General features: G+C 32.9%; 1 protein-coding gene across 13 annotated transcripts in view; it reads left to right on the top strand.

The window, feature by feature from the left end:
* TCF12 (transcription factor 12) overlaps nt 1–18,457 on the top strand; it is a 389,260-nt gene that overhangs the window by 337,221 nt on the left and 33,582 nt on the right. For 12 of the 13 annotated variants that reach the window (XM_053670007.1, XM_037151078.2, XM_053670006.1 and 9 more), the window contains 5 exons: nt 7,479–7,584; nt 8,621–8,760; nt 9,045–9,189; nt 9,483–9,547; nt 17,434–17,512. In XM_053670007.1, coding sequence (XP_053525982.1) covers nt 7,479–7,584; nt 8,621–8,760; nt 9,045–9,189; nt 9,483–9,547; nt 17,434–17,512 — 535 coding nt within the window. The remainder of the gene's footprint in view (nt 1–7,478; nt 7,585–8,620; nt 8,761–9,044; nt 9,190–9,482; nt 9,548–17,433; nt 17,513–18,457) is intronic. The other variant, XM_037151083.2, reaches the window with a different exon arrangement.

The raw sequence follows: 18,457 nt of genomic DNA, 5'->3' as shown, positions 1-18,457 counted from the left end.
CAATTCTTGCATTTTTGCTGTCATTTATCTGTTTCTAACCTTTTCTGAATAAGAGAAGTGAGGTTCAGGGAAGTTAAGTAATTTGCTCAATCCCCACACAATTAGTAAGTGCTTAAGCCAGAAGTGAACCCCCAGGTCTCTCTCCCAACAACAAGTTTTCTCTTTTATATCATCCAGGGGCAAGTCATCTCCATAGCATAGCATGTTTTGTATCAAAATGTACTAAAATGGAAAGAAAATGTAACTGAGGAAAACACTAGGCCATTCCTAAAAATAAATATATTTTGCATATATGATCAAAACTACCAACTTTCTGAATGCTAATTAATGTAGTCAGTCAAGGAAATTTTTATTTCTATTTAAGATGAAGAATTTAAGACTATCCTAGGTATGTTTAAAAACTCAGGAAATTAAGTTAGCAGGTCTTTTCTTCTAATAGAACTCACAGCACTGGAAATTGGTTTAGCCATAGTTTTGGCACCTGCCTGCCCACATAATTCATATTTTTGAGAAGTAGGGTTTCAAGTAGCTAAAACTGTAAGTATTTCCAAGACTTATTTTTCAAATAAACATTTTCAATAGTAAAAGCACAGAAACCTAGGTGAGAGTATATGCAACTACAGTTCTGTTTCATTGGGGATTTGTTGCTAATTAACATGAGAGGGAAAAAATACCATTGTATTAATTCAAATTTTCAGACGAGCCCAGTGGAGTTAAATCTAATGTGTATGATGAGGAAAACATGAAGTCCTTTAATAATTTTCTGAAGGCAGAATATTAAAGACATTGAGTGACAAGGACTTTAGCTTAAATACTTTGATTGGTTTTCCCTTTACCAAAAATATAAGACTATATTCCAAGAACGAATATGAATCCAAGAATATAAGATACGAATCCAAGAAGATATTTTCTCCCCTTGATTCAAGTGGGCACACATACCAAGGAGGTGAAACTATAGTCTCTGCCAGGAGAGTATGTTGTCACTGGCTGGTAGCTTTATTAATGTTTTAGAAAGAAACTTATGTCCCTTTCCACTAGTTAATGAACTTGTTAAAGAAAGGGATCAGGTGCTATAGTGTTGAATCTAAATTTCCTTAACATGTAGGTAACAAAGAAGTGATGCTCATTGATTTGTTCAGTGTATTTAATCCTGGTATACAGATTTCAAACCCAGTCTCTTAAATATTCCATAGTTTACCTCTCAGGAAAAAATTTGTGATTATTATGGAAATGATAGCAGTTACAATAAAAAGCTGATGAAATATGCCCAGTGCTATTAACTTAAGGTTAATAAAAATGTGCTTAACTTAACCTAAGAAGTGTTTCTCAATTGAAAACCAGTAATAGTCAATTATGCTTGTTAGCAGAAGTAGTAATTGATTTTAAGCAACTTTGAACCAAAAGCTGGAATTCTTTTATCTTACTGTTGTTAGAAAGGCCATACTACTTTATTTCACCCCTAAATATGTCTCTGGAAATTCTTGGGAAAAGATACTATTCCTTTCATTTATGAAACTGTCAAATATAAACATATATATGTACCTTTTACAGAAATTCTCATAGAGTTTTTAGTGGGCTAATTAGATGAAAAGAATCTTCTACAGAGATAGCTTGTGCATACTTAGTTCCTGTACTTCAGACGTTTTGTTTTATAACACCTCATGGTTTCAGTTCTTGTGGTATTTACTACTGGAGCTATCCAAATATTTTCTCCCTCAGGCCTGGAATTACTATTAAAACTATGGTCGTAGACTGTGCTTTATGGCAGAAAATATTTATTTAATATTAAAATACTAAAGCATTGATAATTATCAAATCTGTTATTTATATATTAGATATTGGGGAATTCTTAAATGAGGAATTCTTTAAATTCTTAGGTTTATTTAAATGTCTTTAATAACTTTTGGGAGGGTTATGTTTGTTTTAATTTAGATTAGAGAAGGAACAAGGAAAGTGGGAAGACCTAAATTTCAGAAACTTTAAAATTTTGCCATTTACATTAAAGATACTTTTTATCTGAGTGTATGCATAAGATCAGTATTAATAGGAAATAAAGGATCCAGAATGATCATAAAAATCTATAGGAAATCACTTTCAGGAAATTTCTTTAACTTCCTCTAATACCTATCTAGCACTCTTACCTGAGTGAGTATAATTATTGAACAACTTTTTATGTACTCCTTTTTTAAAAACGGCTTCTTTTTACTAAATTTAGGTTTCATAAAATTCAGGAAGCTGTTGTTTATGTGTGTTACTGTGTGTGGAACTTGGCTAGGTTAATCAGCAATAACTGAAACATAAATCTTACAATAATTACTTAGTTTTTTTCATGTTAATTCTTGAATGTACACATTTTTAAAATTATTGGCCCAGAGGTTTAATTACAATACTTCAAGGTAAAATTTGACCTGAGTTGGGGTTTTCTTTTGTTTTTCTAGTGACCTAGACTTTTTTTTCAGGTTTCGCGTATCAGCTTGTAGAATTTTTAATTGTTTAATACAAATATAGTTATATAAAATATAGGGCAAATTGAGTGGATGTTCCTCAGGATGATTTTATATTTTTATTTTAAAATTACGATGGTAGGGTAAATTAGCCAAATGATTTTATGTTGTTATTTTGCTAGGCTGAGAAAGATTGTGCTGATGGTGATTACTGTTATTAGCATAAGCTTTTTTAAATATTCTATATATGCATTAGCATGTATTAAACCATTTGATGATTTTTAACACATTAGAACTTAAAAGAGAACTATTCAAACCATCTTTGCAAAAGAACAAATAGAAGCTTAAACATATTGAAGTTTTGGTAGTAATTTCTGTGTTAGGACATGTTCAGAAAAATGGATAAGCTCTATCTTTCCAAATTAGTTGAAGGTGTTCTTAAAATGTTTGAGACTTTAAGCTGATTATGGTCTTGTTAAGCCTTCAAGCTTAGGAGACTTTATTTATTTCAAAGTAACTCATGTGACTTTAAACTGCTAATAAGGAAGAGTAATCTAAACCTGTATTCTATAGTAAATACTAGTCATGTATGATTATTTAAATTAATTAAAATAAAAATTTATTTTCTCAGTTTTATTATCCACATTTCAAGTGTTTAATAGTCACATGTAACTACTGGCTACTGTATTTATTGTACAGCACAGGCATAGAACATTCATTCCTATCATCACAGAAACCTCTACTGCACAGTGCTCATCTAAAGTGTTCCTCCCATTTTCTGTGCGAGATACCTCATATAGGATATACAGCTGTTCTCATATTAAGAAAATTCCCAATTCATCTTATCATTTGGGATATCTAAAAATATCAGTCACCATCCAAATTATAAATCTATTTTTAAAAGCATGAGGAGTGACATTGTCTTTTAATTCATCACTGGGTATGACAATATAAAAAGAAAACCTCTTTTTAGCAAAAGCTTTTACTTCTTTGCATCTTTTTTCAGTAAGTATCAGAAAATCATTGTGCCTGCTTGCCTGGCATAGATGTTTCTAATATTAGTTACGTGAAGGATGCGTTGAAATCAAGAGCACAGTACACAGCTCCAGACTTCAGAGCTCAATGGAGAGTGGATTACCCTGAACTTGGTGTTATTCATATGACTAAACTGAGCCATCCAAACAGGAAAAAGGGAATCATTTTTTTTCCTAACTTGACTCGTATTGGTTGTATGAGCTAAAACATCCCAGGATAATCATGTAATTACAATAATTATAAATATTCATCCCTGGAGAACTCTAACACTCTTAAAAAGTCACTTTGAGTGGGTGAGATGAGGACATTAGATATATTGATATGGATTTTTTTAACCAGACTTAACAGTGAAAAAGAGATACTGTTAGATTTTCAGTTATATATGCACCTCAGAATAAATGCAATGCTTCTATTCACCAGGAAAATTTCTCTCATTGCCATTCTTGAAGGAGAAAATATAAAGTGCTTGGGAAAGAAGAAAGACTGTCCCATAACAGCTACTGTGAGCCTAACATTCATAAATGGAACTGGAATTCTAAAGACAGTTTCTGAGTATTCATATTTTAATAAGAACATCTTAAATTACTTAATTGTACTTTTTTTCTATTTCTTTTTAAATAGTTTGACTCCTGGTAGATTTTAATCATCTTAAAGCATACATGTTTTTTCTCTTAATTTTGAGATTGTTTGTTGTGATACAAAACCATACTTAAGATTAAAACATATGATTAGATCATTAACTAGGAAAAAACTGGCATCTATATGCAGGTGATCAGATGACATAAGCAGTCTGGTTTTAATTTGTGGCCAGTACTGATTGTAACTAAAAGAGACTTGCTCTTTTTGTGGAATTGGCTGACTATTTCCCTCCATCTGGAGTTAATAAAGTCTTTGAGACCACATCAGTTGTGCTTTGCCGCAAGAACTCTTTGATCTGAAAAATCGAGACTGGCACAACTGCTGCTTCATAACATTGCATGTATGTTTTTGCAAGCTATGGTTAAGATACCAAAAGTAAAGTTCTTTGGCTGTATTAGATATGCTGTCATGCTGTTAGATGGACCTGTATGAGAACCATGTTTTTCAAAACATTTTTATTAAAATACAAACTTTGTTACTTACGTTAGTAAATAAATTATAAACTTACAGTAGTTTAGCTTTAACCATTTTAATTTATAAGATCTGTCCTTCAAAAGTCCATTAAACTTTTCAAAGTCTATTTATAAAAACTAACATTAAATATAACTTTACCTCTAAAATGAGTCCATTTTATTTTCTCTGTATAGTTTCAAAATTTTTATGAGTAGACAGATTTCTTCTCCTTTGTGGCCTATTTTGGTTTTTCTTGCTTTCCTTAACAGCTCTCTATTAATCATTATCTGATCAGTGTATTTTTTATTTGACAGCAATTTGTAAATCAGTAAATCTTATTTGCTTTTATAATTGCAAACATTTAAAATTTTTTCAAGTGTCAGCATATTGTTTGTAGTACAATGTGAATTGAATGGGAATGAGGATAAGGGAATACAAATTGATAAATTATGTATAAATTTACACTGGCAAATTATGTAGGTTTTTTGTGAAATGACATCAAAACTGGAGTTTTTTTATAATTATCAGTGGGAGACTTACATGCTGTTTCAGTCTGTATAATTAGAAAATTTTATATTTCATACTTCAGGATCAGTGGCAATGTGTATAGTAAATAGTGTGACAAAAAAATGTTTTGCTGTTGTTTTCTAATTTTTATTCTTACCATATTTTCTTGCTGTGTCTGTGAATTTATTTTACCTTTTTCGTTGTTTATAGTTTCAGCCTAGTTTGGGAAAATATGTAAAGGGACCAGAGAACATCTCTATCTGTGGCTAAATTTAGGCACTGAAATTTGATTAAAAGAAAAATGCAAAATTTCTTTCCTGAAAACTTTTTCTTGCCTATCACCCTATGTAATATATTCCAAACACATTTGCATATGCCCAGTTATTTCATTCTAACACTATTTTCACGTAATAACACAAACCTGGAAAAATCTGTTTAATAAGTGAAAAGAAACATTTTATCTAACATATTCCAACATATACCTCAGATCCATAGGAGGTAATTCATAGGAATATATCCTGGCCCAAACTTCTCAGGTATCACAGGTGTGTGTTTTACTTTTGAAATATGAAAGATAGGAAACTGACCTGAATTACCAGTCCATTAAAGAGACACACCTTTGTGCAAGTATCAGCACAACTAGCAAGAAGAGTAAAAATGGACTTTTTATCCTTTTATTTAGAATAAATTTGTAGGATCACATCAGACTACTGTAAGAAACAGTATTTGAGGACTGAACAACAGTATAACTGCTCCTGTAAGAATGATAGAAAGATGATAAATATTAGCTAATACTTGGTGAGTGGTTACTGTGCTAAACATTTTACATGTATTATCTTGTCTGATCTTCTCATCAATCCCCTGATGCAGGTACTGTAGCACCATCCTATGAAGGAGGAAGTTGAGTCTGGAGTATTAAATTTGCCAGCAGTTTTTACCATTAGTTAATGCCTCAAAGAAAGACTAAGTGAATGTAAATGACAGTTTATGCAAACAAAAAATTTGGTTCCCATTGTAATTTTAGTGTGTGCTTCCTCAGCTTTTTTATTACTGCATAGAAATACATGTTCAGGGTAAAAATATCAAATTATGTAGAAGGGCATAAAGTGAATATCCTCCTTCCCAGTTCCAAGTCCAGATGTATAGTCATTAGGTTTCTTATATGTAATTCCAGAAATTTTTTATGCTTATGCAAAAAAATAAGGTTTTTTGCACATGCTGCTATAATTTTAGTAAGATAATCACTTTCTTCCACTTAAACGAACACTTAGGATTTTTATTTTGAAGTGAAATTTAATGTATATATCCTTACCAGACTAAGGAAAGAACTATGTTTCATACACTGTTTATAATAGACACCTTTCCATTCTTCCTGACTCCTGATTTATTTTTATAGACCATGCTTTACCTTCAATGTTATTTATTTTTCTTCTTGGTTTCAGTAGTCGTCATGAAAATGCTTTGATCACATTTTGATTATTAAAGTTATATGGTTTCCCTTTTAGTTTTTCAGAGAAATGCCAGTGTTGTCCATTTGCCAGTTCAGAATGTTTATACTTTGCTTATCTGAAGCAGAGGTGGGCCAAAGGAAATTAGCAGTGCTCTAACAGATTAAATGAGATGTTTTAAATAGTAACAAAGCATAGTAACATTTAATCTAACATATTTTGATTTCTGATAACTCTTGTAACAGTGAAAAGAATGAATTTTACGATTTCATCTAAATTTTATTTCATGCAGTATTCAGAAGGCATTGGTTTCCACCATCACATTTTGAATCACGAGCCTATATGGATTTGTGTTTTGTAAGCAAAGTCAACACTTACAACTTTATTCAACCACGGGGTATAATTGTCACACAAAGATGCATTTCAGGAATACAAGGTGGGGGAACACATAGGTTTACAGTTTTGAGTAGGAAACAAAGTTTATTCTTGTATTATTATTTATTTATTATGTGTTATTTTTCATATGAGCAACTGTAAACCTACTTTTGCCCCACCCTGTATTTGGAGTAGTATTTTTCTCTAGTAATCAGCTAAAAACAAACATGTGGAATCAGGGGTGTCCAATCTTTTGTCATCTTTGGACCACACTGGAAGAAGAAGAGTTATCTTGGGCCACACATTAAATACAAACACTAATGAATACTGATGAGCAAAAAAAAAGGTTTTAGGTAAATTTACAATTTTGTGTTGTTGGGCTACATTCATAACTATCTTGGGGGTATGGGTTGGACACCCCTGATAGTAACCAAGTTAGACATTACTTGTGTGGATTTCTGGTAGGCCTTCAGAGATACTAGGTAAGCCATATTTCAGCACTTTATGATGTAGCACTCATTTTACATAAGTAATATAGTAATTTGTATTTTACTTAAATTTCCTATTTAATTTTAAGGTATATGCACCATCCCCAAATTCAGATGATTTCAACCGTGAATCTCCTAGTTATCCGTCTCCCAAGCCACCAACCAGTATGTTTGCTAGCACTTTCTTTATGCAAGGTATGTACTGCCAGATAGCTGTCAAATACTACAGAAATTATCTATTGTATATTAGCTAAAATTTTAAAAGTTGTTAGGGAAAAAAATATAGAAATCCAGACATTATTTATCTAGATATTTTTGGCTAATATAAATTAAAATTTACTTTTAGAGTTCTCTAGTGTGATAAATTGCTGACTGCATTGTTGAACTATCCACAAAACCATTGGCGTTTCCATCTAGTAGTACTCATTGAATGTATAATGGACTTCAATTGAAAAAAATGAATAGAGCTGCTATTTCTTATTTTATAATTAAACATATGAGTGATATTAACAACTCTAGTTTCTTAAATTACAGATTTATATTATTTCTGGAATTATAAATAAAGAGTGAATATCATAGGACAGAATATGACTTATTAAGATAGAAAAAGTGTTGCATTTCCTTTAATTCATGTTTAGCAAATCTTTTTAATTTGGTGTCCTGTGGTTTTGGACTATGAGAAGCATGTACTACAAAGACAGTAAATTACTGCATAAGTGATTCCTTGACTTTACGTTGGTGAGTGAAGTCATTGCTAACACATTTCATTTGAAGGCTGACTATAATATAGTCATTATCAATTACTTAGATTTACTATTAGAGACTTTATTCCACCATTTCAGAATACTTGATATCATGTACATTGTTTGTTATAGGTTCAGGACTTTTTTAAGTATTTATGGGTATAGATAGCATTTAGCCAAAAATTAAATCTAACGTATCCCCAAATTTGGGATCTTCATTATCCTTGATAGGAAGCTAGATATTTTGAGGGTTTTCATAATAACTTACCTATTAGTTTGGATTACTTTTTTCCTCTAGCTATAAAGTTTTATTCCTTTTTTTTAGGTAGTAATTATACAGTTTGAGAGGAAGAAAACTGGGTAGAAGACAAGGTTGGAAAGGGGAGGAAAAAATATCTGGAGGGTGCCCTTTGAATTTTTATAGCATCATCAAAATAAAAGAAAAATTTTTAGCTAAGGAAAATTTTATATTTCTCTTTTTGTCTTAGATGGGACCCACAATTCTTCTGACCTTTGGAGTTCATCAAATGGGATGAGCCAGCCTGGTTTTGGTGGAATTCTGGGGACCTCCACTTCCCACATGTCTCAATCCAGTAGTTATGGCAGCCTTCATTCACATGACCGCTTGGTAGGCTGTAACACATAACTAGGGTGTAGCAACACTTTGTCCTCACTTGTATTTCTTATTGGATTACAAGTGTAATATTTGGTTCTACCAAAACTTCTGAAGTTTGAAATACTTCTTAGCTTACTGCCTTAAGCATGGCTTTTTAAAAAGTAACCAACAGTAGTAACACTCTTCAGCTCTAACTTGTGTTCTTTTTGAACCTGTTACAGTAGTTGTCCAGTTATATGTGCATATTATTCAGAAAATGTATTTATTATATTATGTCTCTTTCTCTCTTTCCATAGAGTTATCCTCCACACTCAGTTTCACCAACAGACATAAACACGAGTCTTCCACCAATGTCCAGCTTCCATCGTGGCAGTACCAGCAGTTCACCTTATGTTGCTGCCTCACACACTCCTCCCATCAATGGGTCAGATAGCATTCTAGGTGAGCTTTTTGGGGTGGCAAAACATCCTAATTACAGAATTTTCAGTGAACCCCATATCTTTCAATAATATTTTTAGTATTGAATTTAAAAGTGAAAGAAAGGAAGAAACCTTTTCATTAATGTAGACCCATCTTTAGCTTACTAAATATAACACATGCAGAGTGTTTGCTGGTTTATTGTGACAGTTGTGAGATAACAGTAGAGAATACCCTTGAAATAATGACCCAGGTGCTAAAAAAGCATGTCAGCTTGCTAAAATTCTTGACTTATTTTTTGTACTTGAAATATTTAGGAACCAGAGGGAATGCTGCTGGAAGTTCACAGACAGGTGATGCACTTGGAAAGGCTTTGGCATCTGTGAGTATTGATTTTACACTGCTGAATGCCGTAAATATATTTTGGGGGTAGTATGTGTCGTAGTTAAAAGATGTAGTTATAACGTGGTCAACTTCATTATTCATTTAGCATTATTCTCAGTTTGTATCAATTCATGCTGTCCTTAAAATAAGTCATGAGAATATTTCCCACAAGGTCTGTTCTTCTAACTTCAATTTAAATATGTCTTTGTCTTAATGGAACAGATAACAAGGAAATTTGGACATTTTAAAATCTAAAGCAAAATTTCTGAGATTAATACTTAAAGCTGTTTACTAGTTTCAAATATTACTTAGTGAGTTGCCATTAACATAAGTCAAGTGGAACCAAGAAAGACAACTCAGTTATTTTTCTGCTACAGAGAAGGAAGTGCTTTTGTAAGGAATTTTTTCAAGACAGAAAGCATTTTATGCTTTTTTAAGAGCAAAAAATAATCATGTGCAACTGATTCATTCAAGAAATAGGAAATGAGAGCCTTCCCTACAAAAAGCCAGATTTGTTGAAGAATTTGTGCTAAAAATAGTAAGACTGATTCGAAGGCATTCCATACTATTTCCTTGAGCATATAATTTATATCACATCAGGGCATTAATGACAAAGCAATGATTTGCTTTAATAAAAGCAATGAATATGTTTTAATATGTGATCCTTAAAATATTAAAACTAAAATTCCCTTTTTTTTTTTAAATTTTTTTGGGTGGTGAAAGCATTTACCAGCAATCCCCAAAGACTTCAAATCTAATTATTAGAATAGAGGCACCACTTCTTTATACTTCCTGAAGTTTTTTCTTGGGCTTTTTCTTTCCTTCTGCACCCCCCCCCCTTCTCCTGATTGATATGCCTCTCAGAATTCCCATGGAGCTGTCTTACATTTTCTATGAAGTAAATACGTGAAACATATTTACTGCTGTTCGTAGGAAGGGTACACCATTTACTGTGAGAGTAATTATCAATAATAGGGAGCAACTATTGAACATTTGAGGAAGTAAACCTCTTTGTATGTGGTTTCTGTGAATAAACCTTTCTCTGGAGCTGAGTATAAGTTTCTTGAGAAATGAAGCCAAGTCAAACTTATCTATCACATAATGGACCCTGCACAAAACAGAGCTGTTGGTTGAATTCAGTCTTTTATCATATAAGAAAAATGGTGATGATAACAATACCAACAAAAATATTGGCTATAATTTGAGCAGTTACTGGGTACTAGGCTCTATACTAAATGTTTACATGCTTTTTTCATTTAATCTTCAAGAAAACCCTGTGAGGTTGGTATTATTTTCCCCATATTACAGATGAGGAACTAAGATTTAAAAGGTTAAGTAACTTCAGCTCAGGAAGATTAAGTCTCTTGCCCTAGGGAGTCACCAAGCTAGGAAAGGTAAAGCCCATATATATTAGATGAGAACCCTGATCTGATGAGCTTTACTACTCTGTTCTTCCAGAAATAGCAGTGCTACAGTGAGTTGTTGTACAGGATGATGTGGATTAAAGGCAGTTGTGCTGCTTTATTGCCACCTGATGAAAACTACCCACTTAGGATGACAGTGATTCTATAATATTAAATCTGAAGGCTTCCCAGGTATTTGATTGGCTTGCCTATTTCTGTTTCTGAAAGAATCAATAGCATATATTTCACATGTAGGAGGACAAATAATATTTGAGCCTTCAATGCTAGGAACTTTTAAAAATATAACCTGTATTTCAGGGGCTTCCCCCCCTCCCCAAAGTCTGTTTATTTTCTTTCAAAGAAAATTTATGTATAGCAATCTTGGCATTCAGGTAGGCAAGAATTTGTGGTGTTCTCAGTGGTCCTTCAAGCTCTTTTTCAGTTACCCTTCAAGTCCTTGACTATTTTCCCATAGTATAACCAGCATATGAGCCAATCAGTGGGCATTTGGAAAAGAAAAATCCCAATTAGTACAAGTGGAAGCCCGGGAAGAATGTTTAATCTAGTTAGTGGGTGGGCTTTGGTTGTCATGGAAACTGAGCTCTGTCATCTTATGTTGTTACTAGGCAGGAGCAGCCAGGTCATTCCATAAATCATTTCTGTCATAGCTGATGGTGATGCATTCCATCTGCTCCGTCACTGCATGCCATAAGTCTGCACACTTCAAATCCCTTCCTTCAATCCATCTGCTGCTCCCCTCCCCACCGGACACCTCCCCCAAAAACATTCTTTCCCTAACTCCATTACAGACTCACATTCACTTTAGTGCTCTCAGAAAACAAAACTGAAAAAGCAAAACATTACATTAGGGATAGGAAGGATTAGAAGAGATGAGGAGAAGGAATTTTGTGAGGATTACATTTAAGAGTCTGACATACCAGAATTTTATGTTCAATATTACACATCTTTGAAAATGGTGACCATGAGTATTTTGAAATTTTAAGTTCTTCAGAATGGCGTGTTTAAAATAGCATCTAGTTTTAGATGAAGAAACTCCATCCTATTATCATTAGAAAATATTTCCAGTGCCACAATTGTCTGATATATATCTTAGCAGGTCTTTCATGTGTGAAACATCAGAGGGTACAACCTTTGTTCTTCAGTTTAGGTATTAAAGAGCACACAGAATCCTGTGTGATTAAACATGTAAAGCCAGATAATACATTTGCAAAGGTTCCTTTATTTTAGGTTTAAGCCTGGATAATTGTGGTCTTAATCTCAGGATAGCTAGCAAGAGAATTGTACATGAAAGTATTTACACAAAGTTCCCAAAGCCCTGTGGATTATGCATTAGTTTAGATAATAAACTAGGGTAGATAGAAGGAAAGGAAAATCTGGGTATTTGTGCCATTTCTGATGTGTTTCCCTGAACATTTGCCAGACAATAACCCTTTAAGATTGTGCCCATGGAGAGTTATATAGAGGAAGAAACATCTGGTTTATTTCAGTGCTTAATACCATATCAAAACACTTGGTCTTTAATTTAGAGGAGATCAAACAAGAGAACTGTTTAACTTTGTTGATTATATCAGACTTCTTTGTGATAATTTATGTTTCGATTTCTTCAGAGCAAAGAAGAGAGAGTTTTAATCTGGATAGTTAAATGGTCAGCAGTGTCTAACAAAAGAAAAGAAAATTTGGGGAAGTTGACGTTTAAAAGTAATTCATGAAATAAGTTTCTTTGTGCCTTAGACTCAATAACATTAGCATAATAAAGATTAACTGAAATGTGCACTGTAGTGTTTTAAAAATTGGTCTCACAGTTCCAGGGTTGGGCTTGGAAGCTCTCTATTGTTTCTTTTTTGTCTGAGGCCCTTTCATAACCCTCTGGCTTATTGGCACCCTGCTGATTGGAATGGACCATGACTGATAGGAGGAGGAGCCTCATTTGTTGCAGTAAAATGAGGCATATTACCGTTTAAGCCTGGCAGAAGGTATTGGGAGTTATTCATCATTGGTCATTTAACAGTACAAGGACCATGGCTGCATGCAGAATGAGTTCTTACTTTGTGTTTATGTTCTAAATTCTAAATCACTCCCATTCCTATTTTTTAAATGACTGACTTTTTTTTCCTTTCAAACATCAGTGTAAGAGTTCTTTAAGGTCAAAAAGCACAAAAGGTCATGTGTTCCTGATTTAGAATGCTCTCTGTGAAATAAGACCTTATGTTTAGAATTTCTTAAAGTAACACAGTTTTTATGTAAAGTATAATTTGTGTGTTATTTGGTAATAGAATAAACATGCAGAGGTGAAGTTTAATGAAATGACCCGTGATCTAAAAGTCTGTGTTATTTTGCCTTTTTAATGTTGTGTTGCTCCTCCTCTCTCCACATACACATTCTTTTTATGAAAGTATAAGGGACAAGAAAAAGTTTTATAATTTGCCAGGCTGTCTGTCAGTTCAAGAAAAGTATTAACCGCAATCCTGTCTGTCATCACCTTAGTTTAGGAAAGAGTAGAACCAGGGAATGTGATAGGTGAGTTAATAAAATGGCTTTTATTGTACAGTTGGAGAAGCTGCTTTTGGAAAAAACACCAGAAATTGTTTTCCCATTTGATACATTTTTGGTACTGCTTCTCTTTGCATGATAATTTTTAAAAGCTCACACTTATTTTATATACAGCATCAGATCATTTTGCTAAGCCATTGGAAAGTCGTGGGATGTAACTCTAAAGTATAACCTCTTCCTTTTTTGAGATAAAGAAGTTGTCACCAGTCCTTGGCATAGTTAGGGATTATGCAACAGTGAGGCAGAATTATCAGGGAGAATAAATATTGATAGTTTACTTACATCCTCAAAAGCTCACACCTGTCTAACAATGTGGTGTAGATATTTAGTACATCAGTAGTAATTCTCAGAAATAGTGGAACATCACTATATTGTTCTCAAAGGTTCCACCATAAAACTGATTTGTAAGCAAATTCATCTTTGTAAAAAACAAGATCTTTTTAACCCTTTTGGTATTTGTGTTACAGAACTCCATTACATAAATACTAAGATAAACACCACCACTTACTAAGTCCTGCTTTTTTAATCAAAAAGTAGTATAGTAAAATTTAAGTGCAGTTTAATCGCTCAAGTATTTAAAAAATATCAAGCACCTACTTTTATATGACAGTGACAAACAACAATGGATTCAATGTTGAGCAGTATAAGGCCTCTGCCTTTGAAGAACTTGTATTCAAGAAGAGAAATACAACTGGCCTTCAAAAAATATTGATGTAGCACACAGTGTGAAGTAAAATGCCAAAAAGAAGTATAGGTTATTGTAAGCATATAAGGGAGGTGCCATTTGAGCTGCGCTTTGATGTGGTATAGAATTCCATCACAGAGAAGTTAAGAAACAGGCACTTGGAAAGAATCAGCTATGTTCAGAAAATGAAAAAAACATATTTTATTTGGATTGTAGGGTTATAAATATTATATGTAAATAAAACTAGAGGTATTTTTGTGACCAGATTATGAAAGACATCAAATGTCCTGTTTTATAGTAGGCAACAGACAGCACTCCATCAAATTTGATTCTTCCGAACTGGTTGAAGACAACAGCTTAAGCAGTTATGTATGGGATGAAAGGAGCAGAGAGTAACTAGGAATATCAAGATTTAAATAATTTAACCACAAGTTCTAATAAAGGTTTGAAGTGTCATGGCACTAAAAATGACGTGTGCCTAAACTATAGAATTGTGGAATCTATGGTGGGAAGTGTAGAGGGACAGGAAAGGAAGAGAGAGTTAAAGTGGTTCTCACCACCATATAAAGGGTGCTGCTAACTGAAGCAGAGAAAGCAGAAGAGATGGGAAGGGTAGGGAGCTTGGGCAGTGATGAAAGTTTGGGTTTGGACATACCGAGCTTGAGATGGAAGAACAATAGGTCCAGATGGAGAAGTCCAGCAATCAGTATGAGGATAGAGATGCTGACCTAGGAGTCATTCACAGGGGTGTCATAGTTGATGCTTTGTGAAAAATGATTTTACCAAGAGACAAAACACAGATAAATAGAAAATAAAACTGAGACTAGGGCTCTAGGGAAATCTACATTAAGGGAACTAGAGGAGTAGAAGAGGGATGGGATCTAGGTGAGTAAACCAGGGATCTAAAAGAAATACTCAAATGTTAACTTCTCACAAGGATGATACCATATATTATTTCAACAAAAATGTATATATTTGCCAGCACTGTTGTAGAATCTGAAACTTTCAGATTCTGTATAATTTAGATTTTGTCTGAATAAAACCAAGTCCTTGCTTTTCTGGAGCATAAATTTTAATAGAGGAAAGGGTAAGAGACTAATAATAAAGTAGTACACAAATTTGGACTGTTAGGAATTAATGTGTAAGAAGGTGTGACAGAGAGGGAATGCTGTTTCTCCAATGCTTTCATGCTGTTAATCCTTACAGACATGAAAATTTAAAAATCAGGCATTTAATCTAGTTTATGACAAAGTTGTACATGGAATTGAAACTTCTCATCTACCCATCATCAATGTTATCAGCCTTTCTCTCCCTTATCAATTATTATAGTCAAGACATATTTCATAAAAGTTAGCATTAGTTCATAAAATATGTGATTATTTTAATCTTAAACATGAGAAATAGTGATTTATAAAAGTAAAGGGGGGTGTGAGGGGATATGTTTGGGTTGAAGGTTGATGATCTGATTTACTTATGTGGTTGAAATAAATTATACTGTGTATGCTGGCCACTGGGAACCAAAATTTGGTCATTAGCTAAGTTTTACATGTGTCCCCTGAATTTTTAAGACCACCAATACTAATCTTATATTATCTCCCTATTACTGTCTTCCCATAAAGTCTTCTTGACAGCTTAGCTTTTTCCAAAATGACTTTCTAACTTAAATATACAACTTCTAGATTTGGCTATTTAGAGAGAGTTGGAGCTTAAAGACATTTACAATCAAAATTTAGTGACATCCTTGGAGTATTTTATTTGAGGTAGATATACCTATTTCTATGCAAAGGCAAATAGAGTGTCTGGCTGCTTACATTTTAATCAGTGTTGTCTTTTTTATGTTTGACAATTATAATTGGTGGAATTTTGCTTTATATGAGATTGTCCCAATAGCTGGCTTTTTCAGTGTATTATGCTGTCTTTAAAACCAATTCTGAGACTCCACGTATAACATAATTTGAGCCTCTTTATAAATTCATTACAGCTCTAAGCTTATTCAGAGCAAGGTTATTTCTGTCAGACTCTGCGCCCATGAATAGTTTTCCTTTTTAAAATACTTGACCATAGTCTGTCCACGTAAGTTGATTTGTCTGCCCTAAGTTAAATGCTGAAATGTGAAGATGATTTACTGTGATGATTATAAGTATGGGATTATCCTAAAGATCTGCTAAGGACCTGTAATGCCTGGATTAAGGAGATATTTTAAATATTTAATGGTTAATTATAAACTTGAATAAATTTCTGTCATACTTTAAAGAAATAATGAAATAAATATAAAATATTGAAATAAAAGTATTGGCCAAAACACCAGAATATTTGTATCTACATATGTTATCTTCTTTAAAGTAAACCTGGTAGGGAGTAAAATCCACCAATCATTTGGATACATTTTTTGAAGGACTTTTAGGGTTTTTTCACTTTTCTTCCAAGGTGACAAAATACCCTTTGAGAACAAGTTAGATTTTTTACAGTACTCACATATCACTTGGAGCTATTGGCAAAAATGTAGTTGATCTGAGAACTTTTTAAATGAAACATAAGGGGTAACTTTTTAAAAATTACTTTCTTTGGCTTTTAAAACTTTTTAAAGACTCTTCAAAAGATAAGTTAATAGTTTCCTGAAATACTTATTTTTAATAGATATCACTTATTTATATTCTGGAAAGATTGTTGATCAGATTTGTTATTTTGTACTCACTTCTCTTTTTACTCTAAAATTAGAAACTTTAAATTATTTTCAAGTAGGATAATAAAGAAATAGATATGATCTATTTTATTCCTCGTATTAGAATATATATAATACTTAAAATTTGTATTTATTTTTAGAAAGGGGGGAAGGGAGGGAGAAAGAGAGGGAGAGATATGTCGGTATTGTATGAGAGAAACATGGATTGGTTGCTTTTTGCATGCTCCGAACTAGGGTCTTGGCCCACAACCCAGGCATGTGCCCTGACAGGGAGTTGAACCAGCAACCTTTCAGTTTGCAGGACAATGCCCAACCCACTGAGCTACACCGGTCAGAGGTATATAATACTTTTAATCCTAGTTTTAAAACTTGGGCTTTTATAGCCTTATGTAATAGAATAGTCCTAAAATTAATGAAATAGGTTTTCACTCTGAGTCTTAGGAATGATAAACATAAATTATAAAAATAAGTCCATGCAAATGGATTTGTGATTTTGCTGTTGGCACATATTAATATGTTTATATTTGTTGTTTTCTGGTTAGATTTATTCTCCTGACCATACCAGCAGTAGTTTTCCATCAAATCCATCAACACCAGTTGGATCACCCTCACCTCTCACAGGTAGGCTTTTGTTTTATCTAACTACTTAATAACATGTATGGGGCTACTTGGAAATATTTGAAGTTAATTTTTAAACAAAATCCAGTAAAAATTAATGAAAAAAATGCATTTTGAGAAAGTATATAAACAGAGCTTTCCTCCTGAGTTCATTTTAAAGGATATTGAAATATTTGCTAGCTTTGAATTATTTGTTCATATCTCTTCTTATTTGTAAAATAATTTGTGGTAATTTCTCAGAATAGTTGTTAGGTAAAAATAAGGCAAGGTAATTGGGTGAAGGTAAAATATGGAAATGGAGGTAAACCAAAAGCTTTTTATATGATAGTACAGAAAATAAACAAAATATTAAGTAATGTAATGTCTTCCTTGTGTTTTGCATTTCCTTGTACCATGTGTATGGTTCAGAAATGAATAACCATTTCTACTAGATAATGTCTTTATTTTTAGACCCACTAACTTAATGTCTCATACATATATGTAAATAAATACCTGGAGAAAATGTTGGATTCCTCCCCTCCCTCCCTCCCTTCCTTCCTTCGCTAAGGAAAAGAACTCTGAATGTATAGATAAATATTGTTAGTAGAGGTAAGTGGTTCAGATTTGCTTTGTTTTCCTCCCCCCACATTAGCTTAAACAAGTTTCAGATATATCCATCCTACAGTGTAGATTTGTTGAGATATAACTGTTATTGTAAATAGGAATTTTTAGATTTATTAGAAATAAATAAAATTACAGGAAATGCCTAATATCTGTTAAGTTATAATTTAAAAACTTGAACTTTATTTTTGCCAGTATTTAGAGAAAACCATGCTGAAGAAGAAAGGTGTTAGTTCTGAGGAAAGATATTAGACAACTAGTTAAAAATTACCATATTCCTCCAACAATTGACCTCAGAAATTATTTTTTTCCTGATCAAGCCATTAGTTAAGTCCATGTGACTTTGTT

This window comes from Artibeus jamaicensis, unplaced genomic scaffold, assembly GCF_021234435.1.
Source record: "Artibeus jamaicensis isolate MK-2021 breed Jamaican fruit bat unplaced genomic scaffold, CSHL_Jam_final contig_548, whole genome shotgun sequence".
NCBI classification, from domain to species: domain Eukaryota; kingdom Metazoa; phylum Chordata; class Mammalia; order Chiroptera; family Phyllostomidae; genus Artibeus; species Artibeus jamaicensis.
Note: the sequence above shows the minus strand (reverse complement) of the source record. Positions and strands in the feature narration are given on the sequence as shown.